Source organism: Puntigrus tetrazona, chromosome 2, assembly GCF_018831695.1.
Source record: "Puntigrus tetrazona isolate hp1 chromosome 2, ASM1883169v1, whole genome shotgun sequence".
In the NCBI taxonomy this organism is placed as follows: domain Eukaryota; kingdom Metazoa; phylum Chordata; class Actinopteri; order Cypriniformes; family Cyprinidae; genus Puntigrus; species Puntigrus tetrazona.
The window spans coordinates 16,124,418-16,143,030 of NC_056700.1; the positions used below are offsets into that span (position 1 = coordinate 16,124,418).

General features: G+C 36.4%; 1 protein-coding gene across 4 annotated transcripts in view; it reads left to right on the forward strand.

The window, feature by feature from the left end:
• The window catches only part of astn1 (astrotactin 1), a 192,489-nt gene that overhangs the window by 92,435 nt on the left and 81,441 nt on the right, over positions 1-18,613 (forward strand). For all 4 annotated transcript variants that reach the window (XM_043260157.1, XM_043260150.1, XM_043260163.1 and 1 more), the window contains 3 exons: positions 4,883-5,049; positions 6,841-7,035; positions 18,403-18,530. In XM_043260157.1, coding sequence (XP_043116092.1) covers positions 4,883-5,049; positions 6,841-7,035; positions 18,403-18,530 — 490 coding nt within the window. The remainder of the gene's footprint in view (positions 1-4,882; positions 5,050-6,840; positions 7,036-18,402; positions 18,531-18,613) is intronic.

Consider the following 18,613-nt stretch of genomic DNA (forward strand, 5'->3'; position numbering starts at 1 on the left):
TATTATTTTGCTTCTTTGCGAGCACTGATATTTCCTTCAGGTAAAGCTAGACGGACAGCATCAAACTTCCTGTTAATGAAACAGATGTTATGGCCTTCTCGAAATTTTACATAAATTTCAACTCTAAATTCATCCTGCTCTTCTTAATCATAACACACCCTTCTGTTGAGCCCGTAGCTTGATGTTTTGTAATTAACAGATGACTGAAGCTATAAAAATGATGCTTCAATCTGTCCAATCATAAGAGCTCGCTACGGGCCCCCCAGAGAGCCTCATTCCCCCCCTAATCAATTAACACCTTGTCTGAGGACAGCAGTGCTACTGCTGCTTCTGTGTTTTAATATCGCAGTCTGCGTGAGCGGGCTCGTTCCGATCTGCTCTGTCTAGCTGATGTATGGTACTCCTGGGGAGAGGAACAGTGCACTAGTTTGGAAATACTCTGATAATCACTAAATGATGATGTGATTAATTAGTTCCTTTCCCTCCAGCACACTAGGTGTTGAGTGCTTTTGTGGGACACAGAGGGGTGCCCGTCGTCCATCCAGCCGTCCACATGAAAAACTAATTGGCTCCTCTCTAGATCTAAACGAGCCAACCATGTTCAACAGAGACTTTTTGATGTTGCTGACAGATGCTAGTACAGTAGCTGTCTGTGTGTGAACGAATTATGTGAATGTATGCGTTAATAGTGTAGAAAATCAGAATGGCAAAGAATTCGAATGCCACGGCAGTTTAATGCGAAACTTTTAATTAATAAAAAAAAAACAAATAAATAAATAAATAAAACTGAAAGTGAAATGAAAAACTACCATAATTATTTTCCCCACCAAATATTTCACACACACACACACACACACACACACACACACACACACATATATATATATATATATATATATATATATATATATATATATATATATATATATATATATTTTTTTTTTTATGAATAAATTATCAACTAATAAAAACTATATAAATACTATACATGCATACATATACATTTTAGTAGTAGTAGTACTACTTGAGTAAAGTTTTTTTTTTTTATATGAATTTTATTTTTAATTATATATTATATATACTTTTTGCTATTATTTCAGTATAAAGAAGTATTACAGTATAACCTGACTGCTGAGAGCAAGTTTAAGTTGAGGTCATCCACTGGAGGTAGAGTTCCCTCTTTCTTACTGATGCATTCCATCTCTCTTTGACAGTCTGCTCACAATCTCCCCAAAAGCTGTTCTGTGTCCTATCATGTTCTGGCTGTTAAGCACTTCTGAGTTCCTAGTCAATACTTGGCAAAGGTCTCCTGAGTGCAAACTCGGTGGGAGTGATCCAGATGCGCAGCAGGGAGGAAACGGCACTTTTTTTTTTTTCTCTCTCCTTCTTCTTTTCCTTCCAGGATCAAAAGGTGGCTTTAAAGGACTGTATCCATCTCTGTGACTATCTCTTATAGAGGGACAGTCTAGGCCAGCAGGAATACTTGGCCATGCTAATGCAAGCTACAGTCCCTAAAGCAAGATTTATAATATCACTGTAAAACTCAGATTGACCATTGGCGAACTGAATCCTCAGAAAAATTATATAAAACTTAGCGCGAAGGCAACTCTAATTTGTTAAACAATTTGTTAATGTTGTCATTAATTAAATGTAGTGACATTAGTATAGATAATTGCTGCTGTAGTTTTGCCTCTTTAAAACTGGTTTGATTTAAACTTCTGAAATTTAATTTAAGCTTAATTGTAATTACACTAATTTGCTGATTGCTTTGTTGTAGCAGTCAGCGTGCAGAACCGTTAAAAATAATGGCAAACTGTTATTTTATTATCAGGGTGAAGATAACAATTTTCTGCATATTCTATCAATGGACTTTTGCAAATTATGTTGATAAATCTGATCCCTTGTAGTTTACTAGATGGTTTTATGTAGCAAGAAACAAAGCACCTGACAGTCTTCTCCATGCTGGCACAATTCAGCCCAGTTAGTGTGTGTGTGTATGTGTGTATGTGTGTATGTGTGTGTGTGTGTGTGTGTGTGTGTGTGTGTGTGTGTGTGTGTGATCTGATGTTTCTATAGCAACTATAGCAAGCTAGTTTTCAGCTTTACCAATGAAGTGCATGCATATATCATGTGTATATATATATATATATATATATATATATATATATATATATATATATTTGTGTGTGTGTGTGTGTGTGTGTGTTTGTGTGTATGTGTGTATTGGATAAGTGTTCTGTCTTCTTTGTTCTCTCTGGCTTTTTGGCAGTTTTTAGATTTGCATAGCTTATCCGACAGTCTGAAAGGGATTTGTTCCTATATGACAAAATCACATGGGCAATTCTCTTAAGCTTTGGAAAGCTGTGGGACTAGATCCCCATTTGAAAATGAGATTAAAAGGCTCAGTAGTTCAGGGCTTTTTCAGTTTATCTTGAATTTAAAACCTTCATGACTTCTCTGGCATCATTAACTGTCTCACCATGTCCTCTGTGCTACAAAGTGCTTTTCAATCAAGGATGCTTTGAGCTCAGATAGAAGACTGCAATAATATTGAACTTTGTCTCTGGAATTGCATTGTGAGACTGACACAAGATTTTGCTGTTATTTATTTATTTATTATTGCAAGCTGTTCCAGCCATTTCCCTGGACACATTCTTTGGTAACTCATTGTCTTCAAAGTTTTAGGAGTGCATTTTAAATAATTATTATAAATTGCCCATTTCCTCACACTAATGCTCTGACTCATCCATTATTTTTTATATCTATGGTCTCAAAGAGGGTAAAAATGGAATAGAAGGCAGAATCAATTGACGTAAATATGTATTTGACCTCAGCTGGCACTGAGATATTTCACATGTCTGCCCACTAAAAGGGCTGTTGAAGAAAATGTACAAATGTACAAAAATCTTTTTTTTTTTTATTTTGCAGCGAAGAATCAGTGAAAGACATTGCAAGATATGTTTTTCAAATGTTAAAATGTTTTTATAGTATTGCCCCTTGACATACACAACTATATTTATTTAATATAAGTGATTTTGGACCAAAAACTGGCTATGCCAAAATCTCTAATAAAGTAAATACTTTTTACTTTCCAAGTGATTAAATCACAATGTATTGCTTTATATGTTTTTTCTTGTCTCTCTAGCTTAGAGGCAAAAAAAATAAATAAAATAAAATAAAACACAGTACTGAATAATTATTTATTTTACTTCAAAAAAATCTTTCGTAGCACCTCTTTAAAGCACTGTCATAATGTCAAATGAGGACGAGCGGGTAAATGATGTGAAAAATTTGCTTTCTGTCTAACAACCCTCCCCTTTCCTCAATAATGTCCTCCGTTCAGCTGATCAAACTGGGACTTTGTGATTTAAGGAATCTGCCACAGATGAGTTAAGAGACTCTGCGCCCTGCGCTCTCTACATTGCTGGTAATAAATCAGGTGTCTTGTCAGCTGTAGCTAACTGACAAAATCAATACGGATGCATCCAGGGACAAGATGTGCTACTAAGATGCATTACCAACATCTGGGCTTTGATCCCTAATACGAATGAGGTCAAATGAAAAGGTGGTGGTCAGAAAATGTGTGTTTTACACCTAACTCGCCACTGGAGAAACTAAGGAAGCGAAATGGTGAAGTCTATATCATGCTGTGATGGACTTATTTGTCATTTCCTTTTCTCTCCCCCTTTCAAGAATCTTGTATTAATGGCCTAAAAGTATTAGCAATTTAATTATAAAGATAAGAAGTCTTTAGTTTCGTTTTTTGTTAAGGAGCTATACAATTTTACTCACACTTAATGCATTTTATTATAAAAGCTGCTTAATGCTTGTATCAATGCCCACTGTGATCGAAAATTATGGCCTTTCAACCTCTCATTTTAATGATTTTTGAATAGAGAATAACTAATTGTAGAGAAGCGTGTTCTTTTGTAGAAATTTCACTCTAAATACTGGAGAAATTCAATTGTTTTGCTTTCTCGTTGCAAAATATGGCTTCCACATTTCTGAACAGTTGCAGGCATGTTTCATGTATAACCATCATGAATCTACAGTATAGGCACCTGCCACAAGAAAGAGGATACGAAGCTTATAACTTAAGGTGTGAAGGCACATTTTATCCCATTTTCCAGGCAGGTAAAAATCAACTTGTTCAATCCCCTTTGAAGCCAAAAGCTGACAGAAAACTTTGTGTGAACGTGGCATCGCTAGCTTGAGGGAAAAGACAGAGAAAACAGACATGAGGTTGAGAAGGTATAGCTTCCATGTTAAGGAATGTTAATGTTAAAGGAGACTTATTATGCCCCTTTCTGCAAAATGTAACATAAGTCTCAGGGGTCTCTAGAATATGTTTGTGAAGTTTCAGCTCGAAGTACACTGCAGTTGATTTATTATATCATTTTGAAAATGCCTATATGATTGGAAGCAGAAACATGCTGTTTTAGTGCATGTCTCTTTAAATGCAAATGAGATGCTGCACCACACCCCTTTTTCCAGAATAGTGCTGTGCCTTTACAGCTCCTACCTCAAATACTGAAAAATACCTGTTTGATTTGGATTATCATGCCTATAGTGCTGTGAACGTAAACACCTGGGAAAGAAATTGCACTTAACTCTCAACAAAAAGTCAGGACCTTTTTATATTGCTTTTATAAAAACAATACTACTAGAATTAAAAAAAACATTTCTAATCTTAAGCACAATGTAACATGGAAACAAAAATACACAATAGTACAACACATGCATTGGAAGCTTATTTATTATTGCAGATAGCTGTGATGCAGCCATGCATGCTCGAACTGCCAGACACCAAAGATAAAGGTATACTTTGACCAGTCAGTGAATGTTTAAAAGTAATTTTTATTTAAATATTTATTTTCCCCAGTGTCCACCTGGTTTGAGTCCAATGAAGGATGGCACCGGTTGCTATGACCACCACATTGGCATCGACTGCTCTGACGGCTTTAATGGGGGTTGCGAACAGCTGTGCCTTCAGCAGCTGGCACCTCTGGAGGAGGACCCTACTCTCTACAACATCCTGATGTTCTGCGGGTGAGATTACACACTTTGAAAGACTGTATCAGGAACTGGATCTGGACATGTTAATGAGTCTTTCTCAACCTTTTTTTCTTTCATGCTTTTTTAAAGCAGCTGGGTATGTGCTGGTATTTACACCTGCTATTTTTGATGACTGAATGTCTGCGGTTTTCTTTTGAATAATGTTCTGAAATTCACAATAAATGCATTACAGTTAGTTCAGATGATTATTCACAGAGACTCTTTTCCACATTCTTTCTTAGTCCATGGTGGCTGAGTCTTTGTGTGAATTACCACACTCTTTACTTGTTCACACATTTCTGTCTGCATGTGTATTTAAATTGAGTGTGAACATGATTTCCAGCTAAAAAACGGAAATCTTGAACTTTATGAAACATGCTAATGTCATCACACATTTACCTGTAAAAAATGTGCTTTGTAAGAGATTCAAGTCAAGTGCTGAAAAAAAGAATTTAAAGATTATCTTATACGGACCAAACGCTGTATTTATGTAACCAAAAATACATTAAAACAATGTAAAATATGTGAAAAATAATGTAAAATATTATTATAAATTAAAATACATTTGTCCTTCTTTTAGTACATTTTTGAAAATGTAATTCATTCCTTTTATTACAAAGCTGAATTTTCAGCATCATTACTCCAGTCTTCAGTGTCACATGATCCTTCAGAAATATCCTGATTTGGTGATCTTTCTTAGTATTATCAATGTTAACGATATTCACTTTTGATCCGTTTTGTGCATTCCCGCTGAATAAAAGTATTATTTTTTTCCTTCTTTCAAAAAAAAAAATGATAGTCCATATATTATTCTTTTTAAAGAAAACTCAACTCAAATGTCATTTCTGTGTCCTGTCATGTCATGGTGGAATTGCTTTTACTCTGACATGACATCGCATGCATCACACAACACTAACCATTCCTTCAACTTCCAGACTTCCATGTGTCAGCTGTAAAGAATATGAGGCAGGTAGAAAAAATAGCCACTCTCTTACATCTTCTTCCCTGCTAACACGACCTTTTTCCTGACCTATTCAGAGTCTCAGAGATCATTCGCAGTTATAAGCATGTCGCTTTGACTAAAGTTGGCAAATGCACATAATTCTCTTTTTTCTCTGGAGATCCTGATAATGTGACAGGCAATCTGAAGCCACTTAAATCGTTGTCTGCGCTATGGATGTGCAGCCGAGAGGATGTGTCTCACCTACACTGATGACAGTTTCCTGTAAAACTGTAGTGTGTTACCGAGAGAAGTGAGACTGAGCGTTTAAGCCCTGACACTTCTTTCTCTCTGTTGCTTGTGTAGTACAGAGCAGCCGTGACAGCTAAGTTTCAAAGTCCCATAAATATAAACGACTCCTGTGAGCTGTCACACTATTAGAATGATATTGTTTTGCAGTAAATAAAAAGAATTGCCAACCCTAAATTCATGCTATGACAGATGCTATGCCGTGAGATCATTACCTGTACCTCTAGTTTTGAATGCTGAACTAGTACTACATTTTGCTCTGTTTCGTTAAGTGATGTCTTTATGGTGTAGAGAATAAAAATAACTATAAATCCCAATCCATTCATAATGTACTTATGGTTCTTTTAAATTAATTTAAATCGCGATTTCTCCCGACGGGGACCCGAGTGAACGTGCTGTCCATGGGATTCAGAAACCGTAGCGGCCCCCTGATCATGACTGATAGGGGCAAGCAGTAGTTTACTTTGGCAGAGATGGACTCTCCTTTCTTCTTTTCCTTTAGCTCATATCTTTTTCTCGTTGCCATATGTTTGTAGATGTATTGAAGATTACAAGAGAGGAGCAGACGGCCGCTCATGTCAGCCGCTGTCAGAAGCCTGCACTGAGGGAGTGGACTGCGGGGACACAGCTGACATCCCAGCCAACCAGACTGTGTTTGGAGACCTCTTCTATGGCTACAATAACCACACCAAAGAGATTACATCAGGACAGATCCTTAAGGCTTCCTTCAGGTAAGGTTTTACAGTGTGATTAATTTTACCAGTGCTAAGGATGACAGATGATTACGCGTTTTTAATAGCAGTAATGTGCTGATAATGTGAAATGTGGTATTGAATTTAGTCTTTCTATTGGACTTATTAAATAAAAAAATAATTTCTATGTACAGTTTAGAAATATGAATTATACGTCACTGTGTTCCAGTGGCGGGCCTTGCACTTCCCACCTTGGCATTCTCTCTATAGAAACCATAAATTCTACACAGAAACTGCATCACAGACTGGTATCTCACGTAACGTTAGCGAGAATAGATGCTGCTAATAAAGCAAACATGTTGCCGCAGCTGTGCAACACACTGCACTGCACAACTCTCTCTGAGGCATTAACCAAAATGACTCCAACACAGTCTGCCCAATGTGCTTACGGACATTTATGAATTCAAATGTATTTATACCTTAAGCTGAGGCAACTTTTAGAGCAATGTTGCCGTAAACAACTTGACCTAACTAACTAATAAAATCAAAGCAATAAATAATAATTAAAAACATTTATTTAACCTACCATAGTGATTTTTAACCTTTATAGAGGTGCGGAGGAGGTGTGTATTTAGATTTACAATTTTACAGAAGGCGGATATTATTCAGCATGCACACAAAATCTACAATAAAACAGCATATACTATATGAAGTTTAAGAAACAATAATAATACTGTGAAAACAAATACGATTTACAGTGATGCTGTTTGGCTCTCTGACCATCCAGTCTAAAGCCGCTTTTCCACTATCTGGCCAAATGGTTCTCTTTGAAGAATCGTTCCATTCCACGCTGATCAGAGCCGGCCAGTACAGTTACAGTTTTGTTTTACGGGCTGATAACTGATTTATTTTCAAACGTCATTGCCATGATACCACAAATGTTTACATATGATATGAGGTGTAAATAACACTTTATGGAGGATGATCAGAAATTTCTTACGATTTTATTACTAATTTGTGCTTACATTGCCCAAAACAGTGCACTTAGCAAGCTATGGAGAAACTAGCAGCCAGGCAACAGACAAGTGACAGATCCTGAGTGACGATGTCTCACGCACACACTCTTCAGCGCTGTTATGCACGGTTGTCGAACTGTACTGAAAATTCCAGACGGAAAATGGTTTGTAATCGTGCCGTGCCGTTCCAGGCTCACGTGGAAGCACAACTGGAGCTTTCGCCAATTATATTGACAGGACAATGGTGAGGTTATAGGATATCATAAGGAGAACAGAAAAGGATATGATCAGGAAATTACAAGTCGTAGCATGTTCACTACCCGCCACGGCACGTCTCTGACTGAAAGTGACATATGGATTTTTTTTAAATGATGGGAATACTAATATGATAAAACTGTAATACTAAACAAAAAAAAATCTATTAATGAATTATCACTAAAAGCTATTTAGATTTAATATTTAGTTATGCCTTTACCAGTATAGCCTATAAATATGTTTAAATATGCGCAAGGACATGGCCTCCACTTGTAAGCAATTCATGGTTTGTCCAAAGTTTCTTTATCACCTGCTAAATGTTAAAGAATTGTTATGTTTGTTGTTGTTTTGGGGGCTGCCAACATTCTATCTCAAGCTTCTTTGGAAAAATATCTATTGTGCAGTTTAGTTCACCTAAAAATTTTAATTCTGTCACCATTTACTCACTCATTTAATTTAATTAAAATATTAAATACATTTTTGACACGTTAATTTTATTTTAGTTTAACCTAAACATTTTCTTCGTGCTATAGAATTAAATTTACTGAAGAACACTGAAAAAAATATATAATATGAAGGTGAAGGTGTTAAATGCACTGCAGTTACACTATCCAATCATCAAGGCTAATTTAATAAAAGAAAAAATCCTGGAAAAATACAGCACAGCAGAACCTCTATCTTGTTAAGACCCTTTGAAGGTTCCTCTAATTAAAAAAAAAGAGCACTGTGGTCAGCTCAACCTAAAGGTCACCATGCAGAGTAATTTACGGCCCTTAAATCAAACAAGGACACTTACAGGCGCAGTTTCCTGCAGCAGTTTATCCATTTACTCCACATGGTTTGATTGGCGCGGTGCTGTAGGAGGGAGGCCTGAGTGATGGAGAAATAGTGGGAGGAGAGTTAATATTATCAAGAAGCCAAATCTCAAAAGCTCTGATCTCATTTGGAGGCACCGGGAGAGACACTGGGTTTAGACAGCCTTTGAAAAGCACAACTGGCCCTCATGCTCCAGGACTTACTCTCTGTGCTGTTCTGTTCACCTTTTGAGAGGCCTGGGCCTTACGTGCACTCTAATTATGTGGGATGGCGAGGAGCAAATTAAAAGTGACCATAAGCAAGTTTGGTTTAATAGGTCTTAATTGGGCCAGCTGAAGCTACTGGATCTTCAGTTAAACAAAGACGGGTATGGCAAGTTCATTAATCCTTCAAAGAGTATACCAGGGCTTCGACAATTAATTTTAGACCTGAGGAAATAGTCGAAATGTTGGTGCTCAGGAGGAGCAGCGGCAGGAAATGAAATGTTGTTTGATCTTCTAGGATGAGGAATGGAAATCTTTAAAGCGAACGCCATGGATAAACAAAACATTTTTATGATTAATTGAGACAAATGCATGCCTTTTGGTTATTCAAGGTAAAGTTATCTGATCTAATTTGATGCTTTACATTTTTTTATGTTTGATTAATTAGATTTTTGGTGCTTGAATGTTTGTTTTTCGTATTTGCTAATATTACTATTTATTTAAATGAACTGTTTCTGTTATCTTAGGGCCTGATTCAATAATGAAATTATGCAAATATGTTAAAGGTACACATTATCTACAGAATGTGCATGCAGGTTGGTTATAAATGTTCAGATTAAGGGAGGATTACACAGACTTCTGCAATCTGATATGAATTCCTGAACACTTTAAAATACAGTATCCTGGATCTATACATTACCATTTAAATGTGGATTCAATGCATGCATTAATTTATAATTTCATTAGTTGATAATAAGCGACTAGTTAATAGACCCAAGTGTTACCAAGATTTTCATTTTAAATAAATACCGCTCAATCGAAATTTCGATTCATCATTGAAACAGAAGTGTTTCACAGTTTCCACAAACATATTCAGCTCTACAAACTGATAACACAAATAAATGTTTCTTGAGCACCAAATCACCATAGTTGAATCAAGTATAGTTTCTGAAGGATCTGAAGAGTCGTCATTTGTTTTTTGCTTTTACTAAATATTTGATGTAAAAAATGCAGCCTTTGTTACTTGTGAATTCTTTCAAAAACATAAAAAAATTAGACACCAAACCTTTGATTGGAATATGCCAAGTTATTAGAAGATATGTTAACACCTAATTCACATAGAAAGAATGGTATTTGTTTTGAAAAGAATAACAGTGACTAAACATTAATTTTGACATTTAGTGCCATGTTTTATGGATTTTGAGTGCCAAGTGAATTCTTGATTTATATTTCATGTTACATCAACTCATATGCACGCAATGTACACTCAATAAATTCAGGAGGAATTAAACATACTTACAGAGGTAACTCTGATTCATCTCTTTCCAAAATGATGCAACAGGGAAAAGAGTGAGCAACTGCCAGATAAAATCCATCCAGTGAGGTTGAAGTTGTTTATTATTCTGTTTTAAACTTACACAAGGCTGTGTGTTTCCTTTGGCGTTTCACCAAAAGTTACTACCCACAAGTCTGGGTTGTCACACAGCAGCTGCTTTTACGATCTGACTCATATCTGAAAGGCATGGTTACATTTTTATGCTGTTTAATCCTGAACGTGAGGAGCAATGCATTTCCTGTGACAGTCTGCCCAGAAGACAATGCAGAATGTATTAGCTCCTGTTTGATGCTTTTCAGGTCAGTGGTGTTCTCAGACAGATGAACATGCCATTTTGAAAGCCCTGTATCACAGCGTGGATGTACTGTTGGATATTTCCATACTCTGTAAAATATCTTCAGTAAAGACAGAGGACAGTCACGGAACAGGGAATGTGGAGGGAAGATTTATTGAGGAAGCTTCAATTCTTCTTAATGTAGCATTTGAACCAATCAGAGACACAGCTATTTGTTATATTTAACAAATAATCTTTCACCCAACCAAGGTCTGCTAAAAGTGGCCTGTGGACCCTTCCTCCGAAATGCATCTTAACACCTCAGAAAGCCAGAACAGGTCTCTGGTTCCCTGACAACCATCTGATATTACTAATTTATTGCTCTAAGGTATGTGGACAAAGAAACGCTGACTCCTTTTCCCTTTTGGAAAGACAATAGACTTTTTTTTATCTTATTAATTCACAGGAAAACTTTCTTTGAATGACCATGCCTATCCTTCACTGCACCTTCACTTAAGTTTTACCAGGCCTTTTGGCCTTGATTGTCCATTCAACCAAAGCTCCTCAGATCTCAGCAGATCTTAATCTTAGCTCTTTTCACCTTCTACCTGGAAAGAAACTCCCAATCATCAGCGTCAGGATATATTTGAAATTCATCACTCTTAAAACCAAGAGGAATGTTATTGCAAGTCCAAAACCTACAAACCATTAAGACTTTCATCTGAGACTGCACCTGGACCCTCACCAATGAGGCAATGCAAGAATCATACATTTAACTAAACTAAACAAAGGTTTAGTATTAGTTATATAGACCGTTATAAACTGTGCTGATGGTTTACAGGTGGTTAACAGACTTTTCATAGCTTAATTTTCAGTTTTTCCTGATGGTTTATCTTTGCACCTTCACCATGTATGAGTGTATTTATGAGTGTATGAGTGCCATCTTTTGCATATGGTCAGTCGCAATAGGCTCTGGCTCTCTGTCAGCGGTGGGCTGTAGGGAAGAGGGTGAGCTGGGCTCTAGATTCTGAGTGTCATCATCCATGAAGTCTGTTATCAACAAAGAGTTGCATGACACTAGGCTGTCTTGAGCACATATGCGCTTGGGTGGTGATGTTCAGTTCTTTTTGATAAAACATATGTGTTCACACTGGGCATATACAATTTAGCTTTTGCTGGCCTGGCTCCTGAAAGGGAGGACGATTGAATGCAGGGAATACGACCAGCTCTGATGTGATCATAGATACCTTAAGACTGTAAACCACTCACAGGTACAGGAACTCCTTGACCATGCCAGGTGCAAACTCTAGAAATGAAGGGGCCACTTAGAGGCACTGAAGGTTACCTACTCTTTTCAGAGAACACAGTGCTAGCAACAGTGTTGTCTTTATCGTCAGAAGACAATCAAAGATCTCCTCTATGGGCTCAAATGGTGGCCCACAGAGGGGCTGTAACACAACAGCCAGATCCCATGTTCACACTGGAGGCCTCAACCTCAGAGGAAAGTTGTCACCAGGGGGTCTCTACCAAATGTATGTTCACCGAGAGATGTGTAGTAGGCCGAGATCACCGCCACGTAAACCTTCAGGGAGGAGTGGGTGACCCCTGTAGAGAATTTAGCCTGCAGGAACTCCAGCACTGTACCGATTGGGCAGTTAACTGGATCAAGCTGGCAGTCTCTACACCATTCCTGGTCTGGTAAAACCTCTGCCTGGTAAAACAATCTCCAGATCTGCTCCACCACCTTGGGGTGGAGAATCCATTCCCTGGGCCTCGGCCCATGTTTCGATGTCTGTTTCCACATTTAAATGCTCAGAAATGTAGATCCTTCCTGGGCCCACACAAGGACCTGGTGTGCCAGCTTGTACAAGGGGTGCAATGCAGGCATCCTTGATGCTATATGTAAGAGACCACAGATGTGTTGTCGGTATAACCAACACATGTCAATCTATTACATCTGGGAGGAAGTGTTTCAGTGCCCGAAACACGGCTAGTATCTCAAGAAAGTTGATGTACCACGTGAGATGGCGACCCCTCAAAGAAGCAATCCAACAAGTAGGGTAGCAGTACACACTGAGGAGAAAGGAAGGAGATGGTAGGAGAAGGTAATAATGTTAATTAAATGAAACACCTGAACAAATCAAGGGTAGACAGAAATTAGGTCACACGGAGCACATGGGGGGAAAATAAAACGCAAACAAAGACCATGACAGTCACACAAACAAAAACAATTGTATAATTGGAAGCAAATAAAAGAAAATAAATTCAAACTTATAACAATATAACCATAAAAAAATAAACAAAGGGAAAAAATATTAACACAAAATGTAAATTTTGAAACAGGACAGCACTACAGCCTTAAACAAATACAGAGCACCGCTACTGTAGTGCAGTTACGGAACATTTTCCCTACCTTCTCCAGCGTTTATATAGTGTAGTAGATGCTCATATAAACAATAACAGGTGGCATGGCAGCAGAACGTGTAGACTCAAGACAGATGCAATCTCCAAATGAATCGCATTAATGATGCCGCAGTTTGCCAAGTGACAGCTCTCAAATAATGCGCATGTTCTCGTTTTTATAGTACAGGGGCGCTGACAACAGGCTAAAACAGCGGACAACAATGATGCAAAGAAAGTTTGCCCCTCCTGGCACATCTGTGTAAAGCATATTTCACTCAAACAACTTTTCTTTCTTAATTTACTCTTTTATAATTTAAATTTATATACAAAATATCTTTAATTTTGTTGTCGATACTGATAGCGTTTAAAAAAAAGTTTTTTTAACCCTAGGCAGTCTTCTAGCTTGTGCTTTGATTCTTTGTGTCCCACATGTTTTCTTTTTAAATGCTAATGTATATCTCTCTTAAACACGCAAATATCATGAAACTGAAAGAATGTGTCCATTCAATTCAGTTCATCTCAAAATACCAGTCTTTGCTAGTCAATTGTCAGCTTAATTTAGCTTTTTTTTTTTTTGGTTTGGTACTGCTTATTTGCAAGCCAACTGCATGTCCGTGCTCATCATTTTAATTATACATAGTCTTTTGAGATGTAGCATCTGGCATGTTGCAAGCACAATCGGCACCTCCCCAAGCAGTAATTGACATGTTACAGTGCCATTTCTACAAAAATAGTACATCAGTGTTATTTATGTGCCAATTTTCTAATTGCTATGCAAATATATCTGTATATTTTCTCTTTGTCTCTATCCAATATTGTCTCTAATATTGGTCTAATTTGGTAAATTTGTGGATATGCTTTCAGTATTCTGAACTTTAAACTTAAACACTTCTGTGTCATTGTAAAAAGAACAGAAAGTTTGTGTTACGGTTGGGTTTGGGTTAAAGTCGGGTGACCTTGTTCATTATACATATTAATTAACTACGTATACTTAGTATATTGTTAGGGTTAGGATTAGGGTTTGGTTTAGGGTTATTGCATGTGATTTTACATGATTTATTGTTATTAGTACATGTGACGGAAAAAATTGCACCTTACAATAAAGTGTAACCACAGTTTGTCAAAAGTTCTATAAGGTTGACATGTAGGTTTAACAAGGTGTACTTGCTCAACAGGTATTTGCTGTTGATAGGTAGGTGGATGGATGAATTGATTGTTTTGGATAGTTGCCGTGGCATTTCAGGGTTGTTTATTGTCAGCGGCTTTTAGTTACAGTACTTTGATGGATAGTTACAGAGAATGTCAGATTATCTACATAGGAAAGGGAAGCATACACATTCTGACAACCCTACCTCTACTGTATATTTTTGAAGTTTGTACAGACATACATAGGGGTTTACAGTCTGTTCTTCAAATACGGTACACTGAGTGTACGATAACCACTGGATCTTGTGCTAAAGGTCATGCTACAGTCTTTATTTTAAAAACGTCCTATGACGCTGCTGCCAAAATCTCTAGCTTGTTGAGTAGCAGTCCATATAATTGCATTTGTAGAGCAGAGTGAAAGAAATTAAGCAAGTAAAGTATTTTGTTGACATCTTAAATAAATACACAGGCTTTTAGAGAGCTTTCCAAATAACTATGCCTGCTTCCTCCACCATGTCTTGTGTGCATTTCCAGGCAGGATTTCATTTCGATTTCTGTCTTATCATCATGAGACTTTCCACCTAAAAACATGTGCCCTTTCCTAATTACTTTCCCTCTCCTCTGGGTTCCAGCCTTAACCAGTTTCACTTCCATTCCTTCCCAGCGTGCTTTGAGCTGGTTTTAATGAATTTTTTAGTGCCCTTTGTTCTCATTAAGACTTTGCAGAATCATGATAAGGACTACCTCACTTAAAATCTCCCAGTTGGGTGTTTCTATCCACAGCAAGAAACCCAAAGTGCTACCTTTCTACCAGCACTAAATTAAAACATCACACACTGACTGCGAACAGTCTGATTATTTTTAAAAGCCTGAAGTCTAAGCTATTTTCATATGGCTCATTTTTTCAAATGCTCCTCTAACCTTAATAATAATAATAACCTTTAATAATTAGATTTTTTTTCTTTTAAACTGAAAGTTGATTTCATGTTTTCAGTATGATGTGATATTAGCACAACTATAAAGTAAAAACGATTAGTGTAAGTATTAACTAATTATATAAAAAAACAACACTTTTCTTTTAGTTTAAGTAATTTCATTAAAGTTGTGTGAAGTTGATATTTCATTTCTGGCAAGATAATAAGATATCCAGTTGTCAATTAATAACATTAAGAGATAATTTCATGCATAATTAATCATAATATGTGGGCCCAAATTAATTAATCTAGAATTTGAGCTTGTATAGCATCTTTAAAACAGAAGTGTGTAATTTCTGTGTTCTGTTCTGAATTAAAAGAAGTTTCCCCAATGTTGGGCTGGTTAAGATGCATGAACCAACAGAAACATTTTAGTACACTAATTATTATAATTTAATTACAATTCGCGCCAATTAAAACTGAGCATACTTGCTGCAAATTTTAGTTCTCATTTTCCAGCAATTTTAGTGTGTTAACTTTCTGAGCCTGCCATTTTGTGTTTTCCTTCAAAGACATCTTCTGTCTTTTTTATACTTCATCTAGTTCACCTTTACAGTTCACCTAGTTTTACATTCAAAATTGTCCGTTTTGAATTATTTATAGTTTTCCCTTATTCTCATTCCACAGATAATCCCACCTGTGATGCCCAGAGCATCTTATAAAACTTGCATATATTCTCTATAATTACAGTGCTGTTAGATATTATTGCCAAAATCTCCCTCTTGTATGTCCGTTCTTTGTCGACGAACATGATTAATGAAGTTACATAGCAACTGAGCTTTCTCTCTGGAGACTTTTCTGTGTGCATTCTATATTTTTTTTTTGAAAATTCCATAAAAAAATTAACAAGCAATTAACATTTTTGACAAAAATGCAGGTTAATGCATACATATACGTTTTTTTAAGTTGATTTCATAATCTAATATTAAAGGAAAGTTGTGGTAAGATATAAGATGTTGTAGTGAGCAATGAAGTTGCATTTGCATTTCTATTTTATATTTATTTATTTTTTTAATTATTTCTATGCACCAAAAATCACATACATTTTAATTCACAGGGGTTATAGCTGCAATTTTTACATCATAATAATTTCAGAAACTTAAGAACCGTGTGCATTATTTTCATTAAAATTACTGGCCCCTAAGTTTATTGCACATTTCTATTTAGCTGCACCATCTCCATGGGGAACTGAACCTTTTATCAGATGTGACTTTGACAAGCAATAACGCAGAGCTATTAATATTTCAATATGCGAGTATCTATTGAAGCGTGAGCTTCAAGTTTGACAAGAGAAACAACTTTTTTACATTTTTATTAGATGTGGGGAAGAAATCCCCCGGTGTTCAGAGAAATTTCTGCAGAATATGCTCCAGTGTACCTTCCAGCACACCCAAGAGGGCATATTTGGGAACAGTTTTTGAGGTTTATGCCAGATTTAATTTGCCCTAGAAAACCTTCAATCTAATATACATTAGTACAATCTGATTTGTAATGTTTCGGGTTACAAATTATAGAAGATATTACTATTATTTACCCAAGTAAATAGCTGTTTTCTTTATAAATATCTCAACATTTTGAGTCATCCAGGAAGCGGGGGGATTTAACACTGTACACCTCCACATATATGACTGTTTGTCGAACATAAATGACAGTCCGTTCCACTTCAGCCAATTTTCATTGAGATATTAGTATGAAGTGCATATTACAAGCCTCTAGCTTTTTTTTCTCTGTTTAAGTCCAATTATTTGTACAGTGCTCTGTGTATTGGGAGATAATACAATTCTTTCATCCATGTCCACTTTATAAATCGGATATGACAGTAATGCTTGAAGAGATATTTAGATTGCATAATATTTCCTGGTGTAATTTCCTGAATGCTCGCTAATTTGCTAGATGCTCTTGCAGGCATCGTTCGAGAATTTTGTTGAGCTCCCTGGTGTGCTTTCTAGGTGCTTATTTTGCCTTGAAAAGGAAATAGTTTATTCTGTATTCTCTTCTCCTCCTTTTATTCATACTTTTCTTTGACATACATTTTTTATATCGCATTGTTCGGTTTCCACACAAGTATATACTCAGTCCCAGAATACTTTAACCTTGATCTAACTTAAGATGCAGAGAGATATTTTGAGTCAGAGTTTCTACTTTGTGCATCTTTGAGTCTTTTTCCCGTCGTATCAGTTTATCCATCAGTCCAATGCATACTTATTTGTTCACATTGCTTTGAAACTAAACTATATCTAGTTTAACCCATCTTCTCCCTTTTTATCTCTATTTTCTTGTTTAAACTCAAACTGTACTTTATTACTCTTTCCTCTAGTCTATAGTACTTCAGAAGATCTCATTTAGATATACAGTTTTTTTTCATTGCACGCTGCTTCCTTCACTTTGCTTTTTCTTCTTCTTTGAGCTGCTCAACCTTCCTTCAGTACTTCCCCACAACATTTATGTAATATAATGAAAAATAATGTCCTAACATCATTTCAAATGTATCCCATCTACTTACACTTCACTCCTTTGTCCCTATTTATATTTATTTAGTCTGACCTAGAAGCCCTCTCTACTTTTGTCAACCCACTTTTGAGTTTTTATTATTATTATTACTAATGATATTCTATCCAAACCAAATATCAGTAACATTTATAGTAATGTAAACTATTATTTACATTTAGTGCTAAGAAAATACTGTAATTAACTCTTTCATTGTAATTAATTTCATTAATAAAATAACACCATTAGCTAAATTAAGATAAAAAGGAATAAGACAATATTATAAAATATGGATAAAGTAGCCTACATTAGAATAGCGTGTAAACACAAACATTATGAGCTTAAAGCGAACAGTGCAGAAAGCCACCATCATGTATTTTTGCTATAGGTTTTGCTGCAGTGATGTGACAGAAATGTAAGATTACTGTGACTGACAGATGAACGAACATAGGTCTGTGTTTTGAGTAGATTGTCTCCTTTATCTTCTGTTGTCTAGGCAGAAGAACTTTGCCCGTGGCATCGAGCAGCAGCTCCCGGATGGCATGGTAGTTGCGTCTGTGCCGACTGAAGCGCAATGTCACGAGGAGCTGTCTGACCCAGTCCCTGATCCAGAGTACCTGACTGGTAAGAACCTATAAATTACTCAACATCTCATCGGCTACGTTAGTTTACACTGTTATAAGAAGCCACCCGATACAGATCCGTAT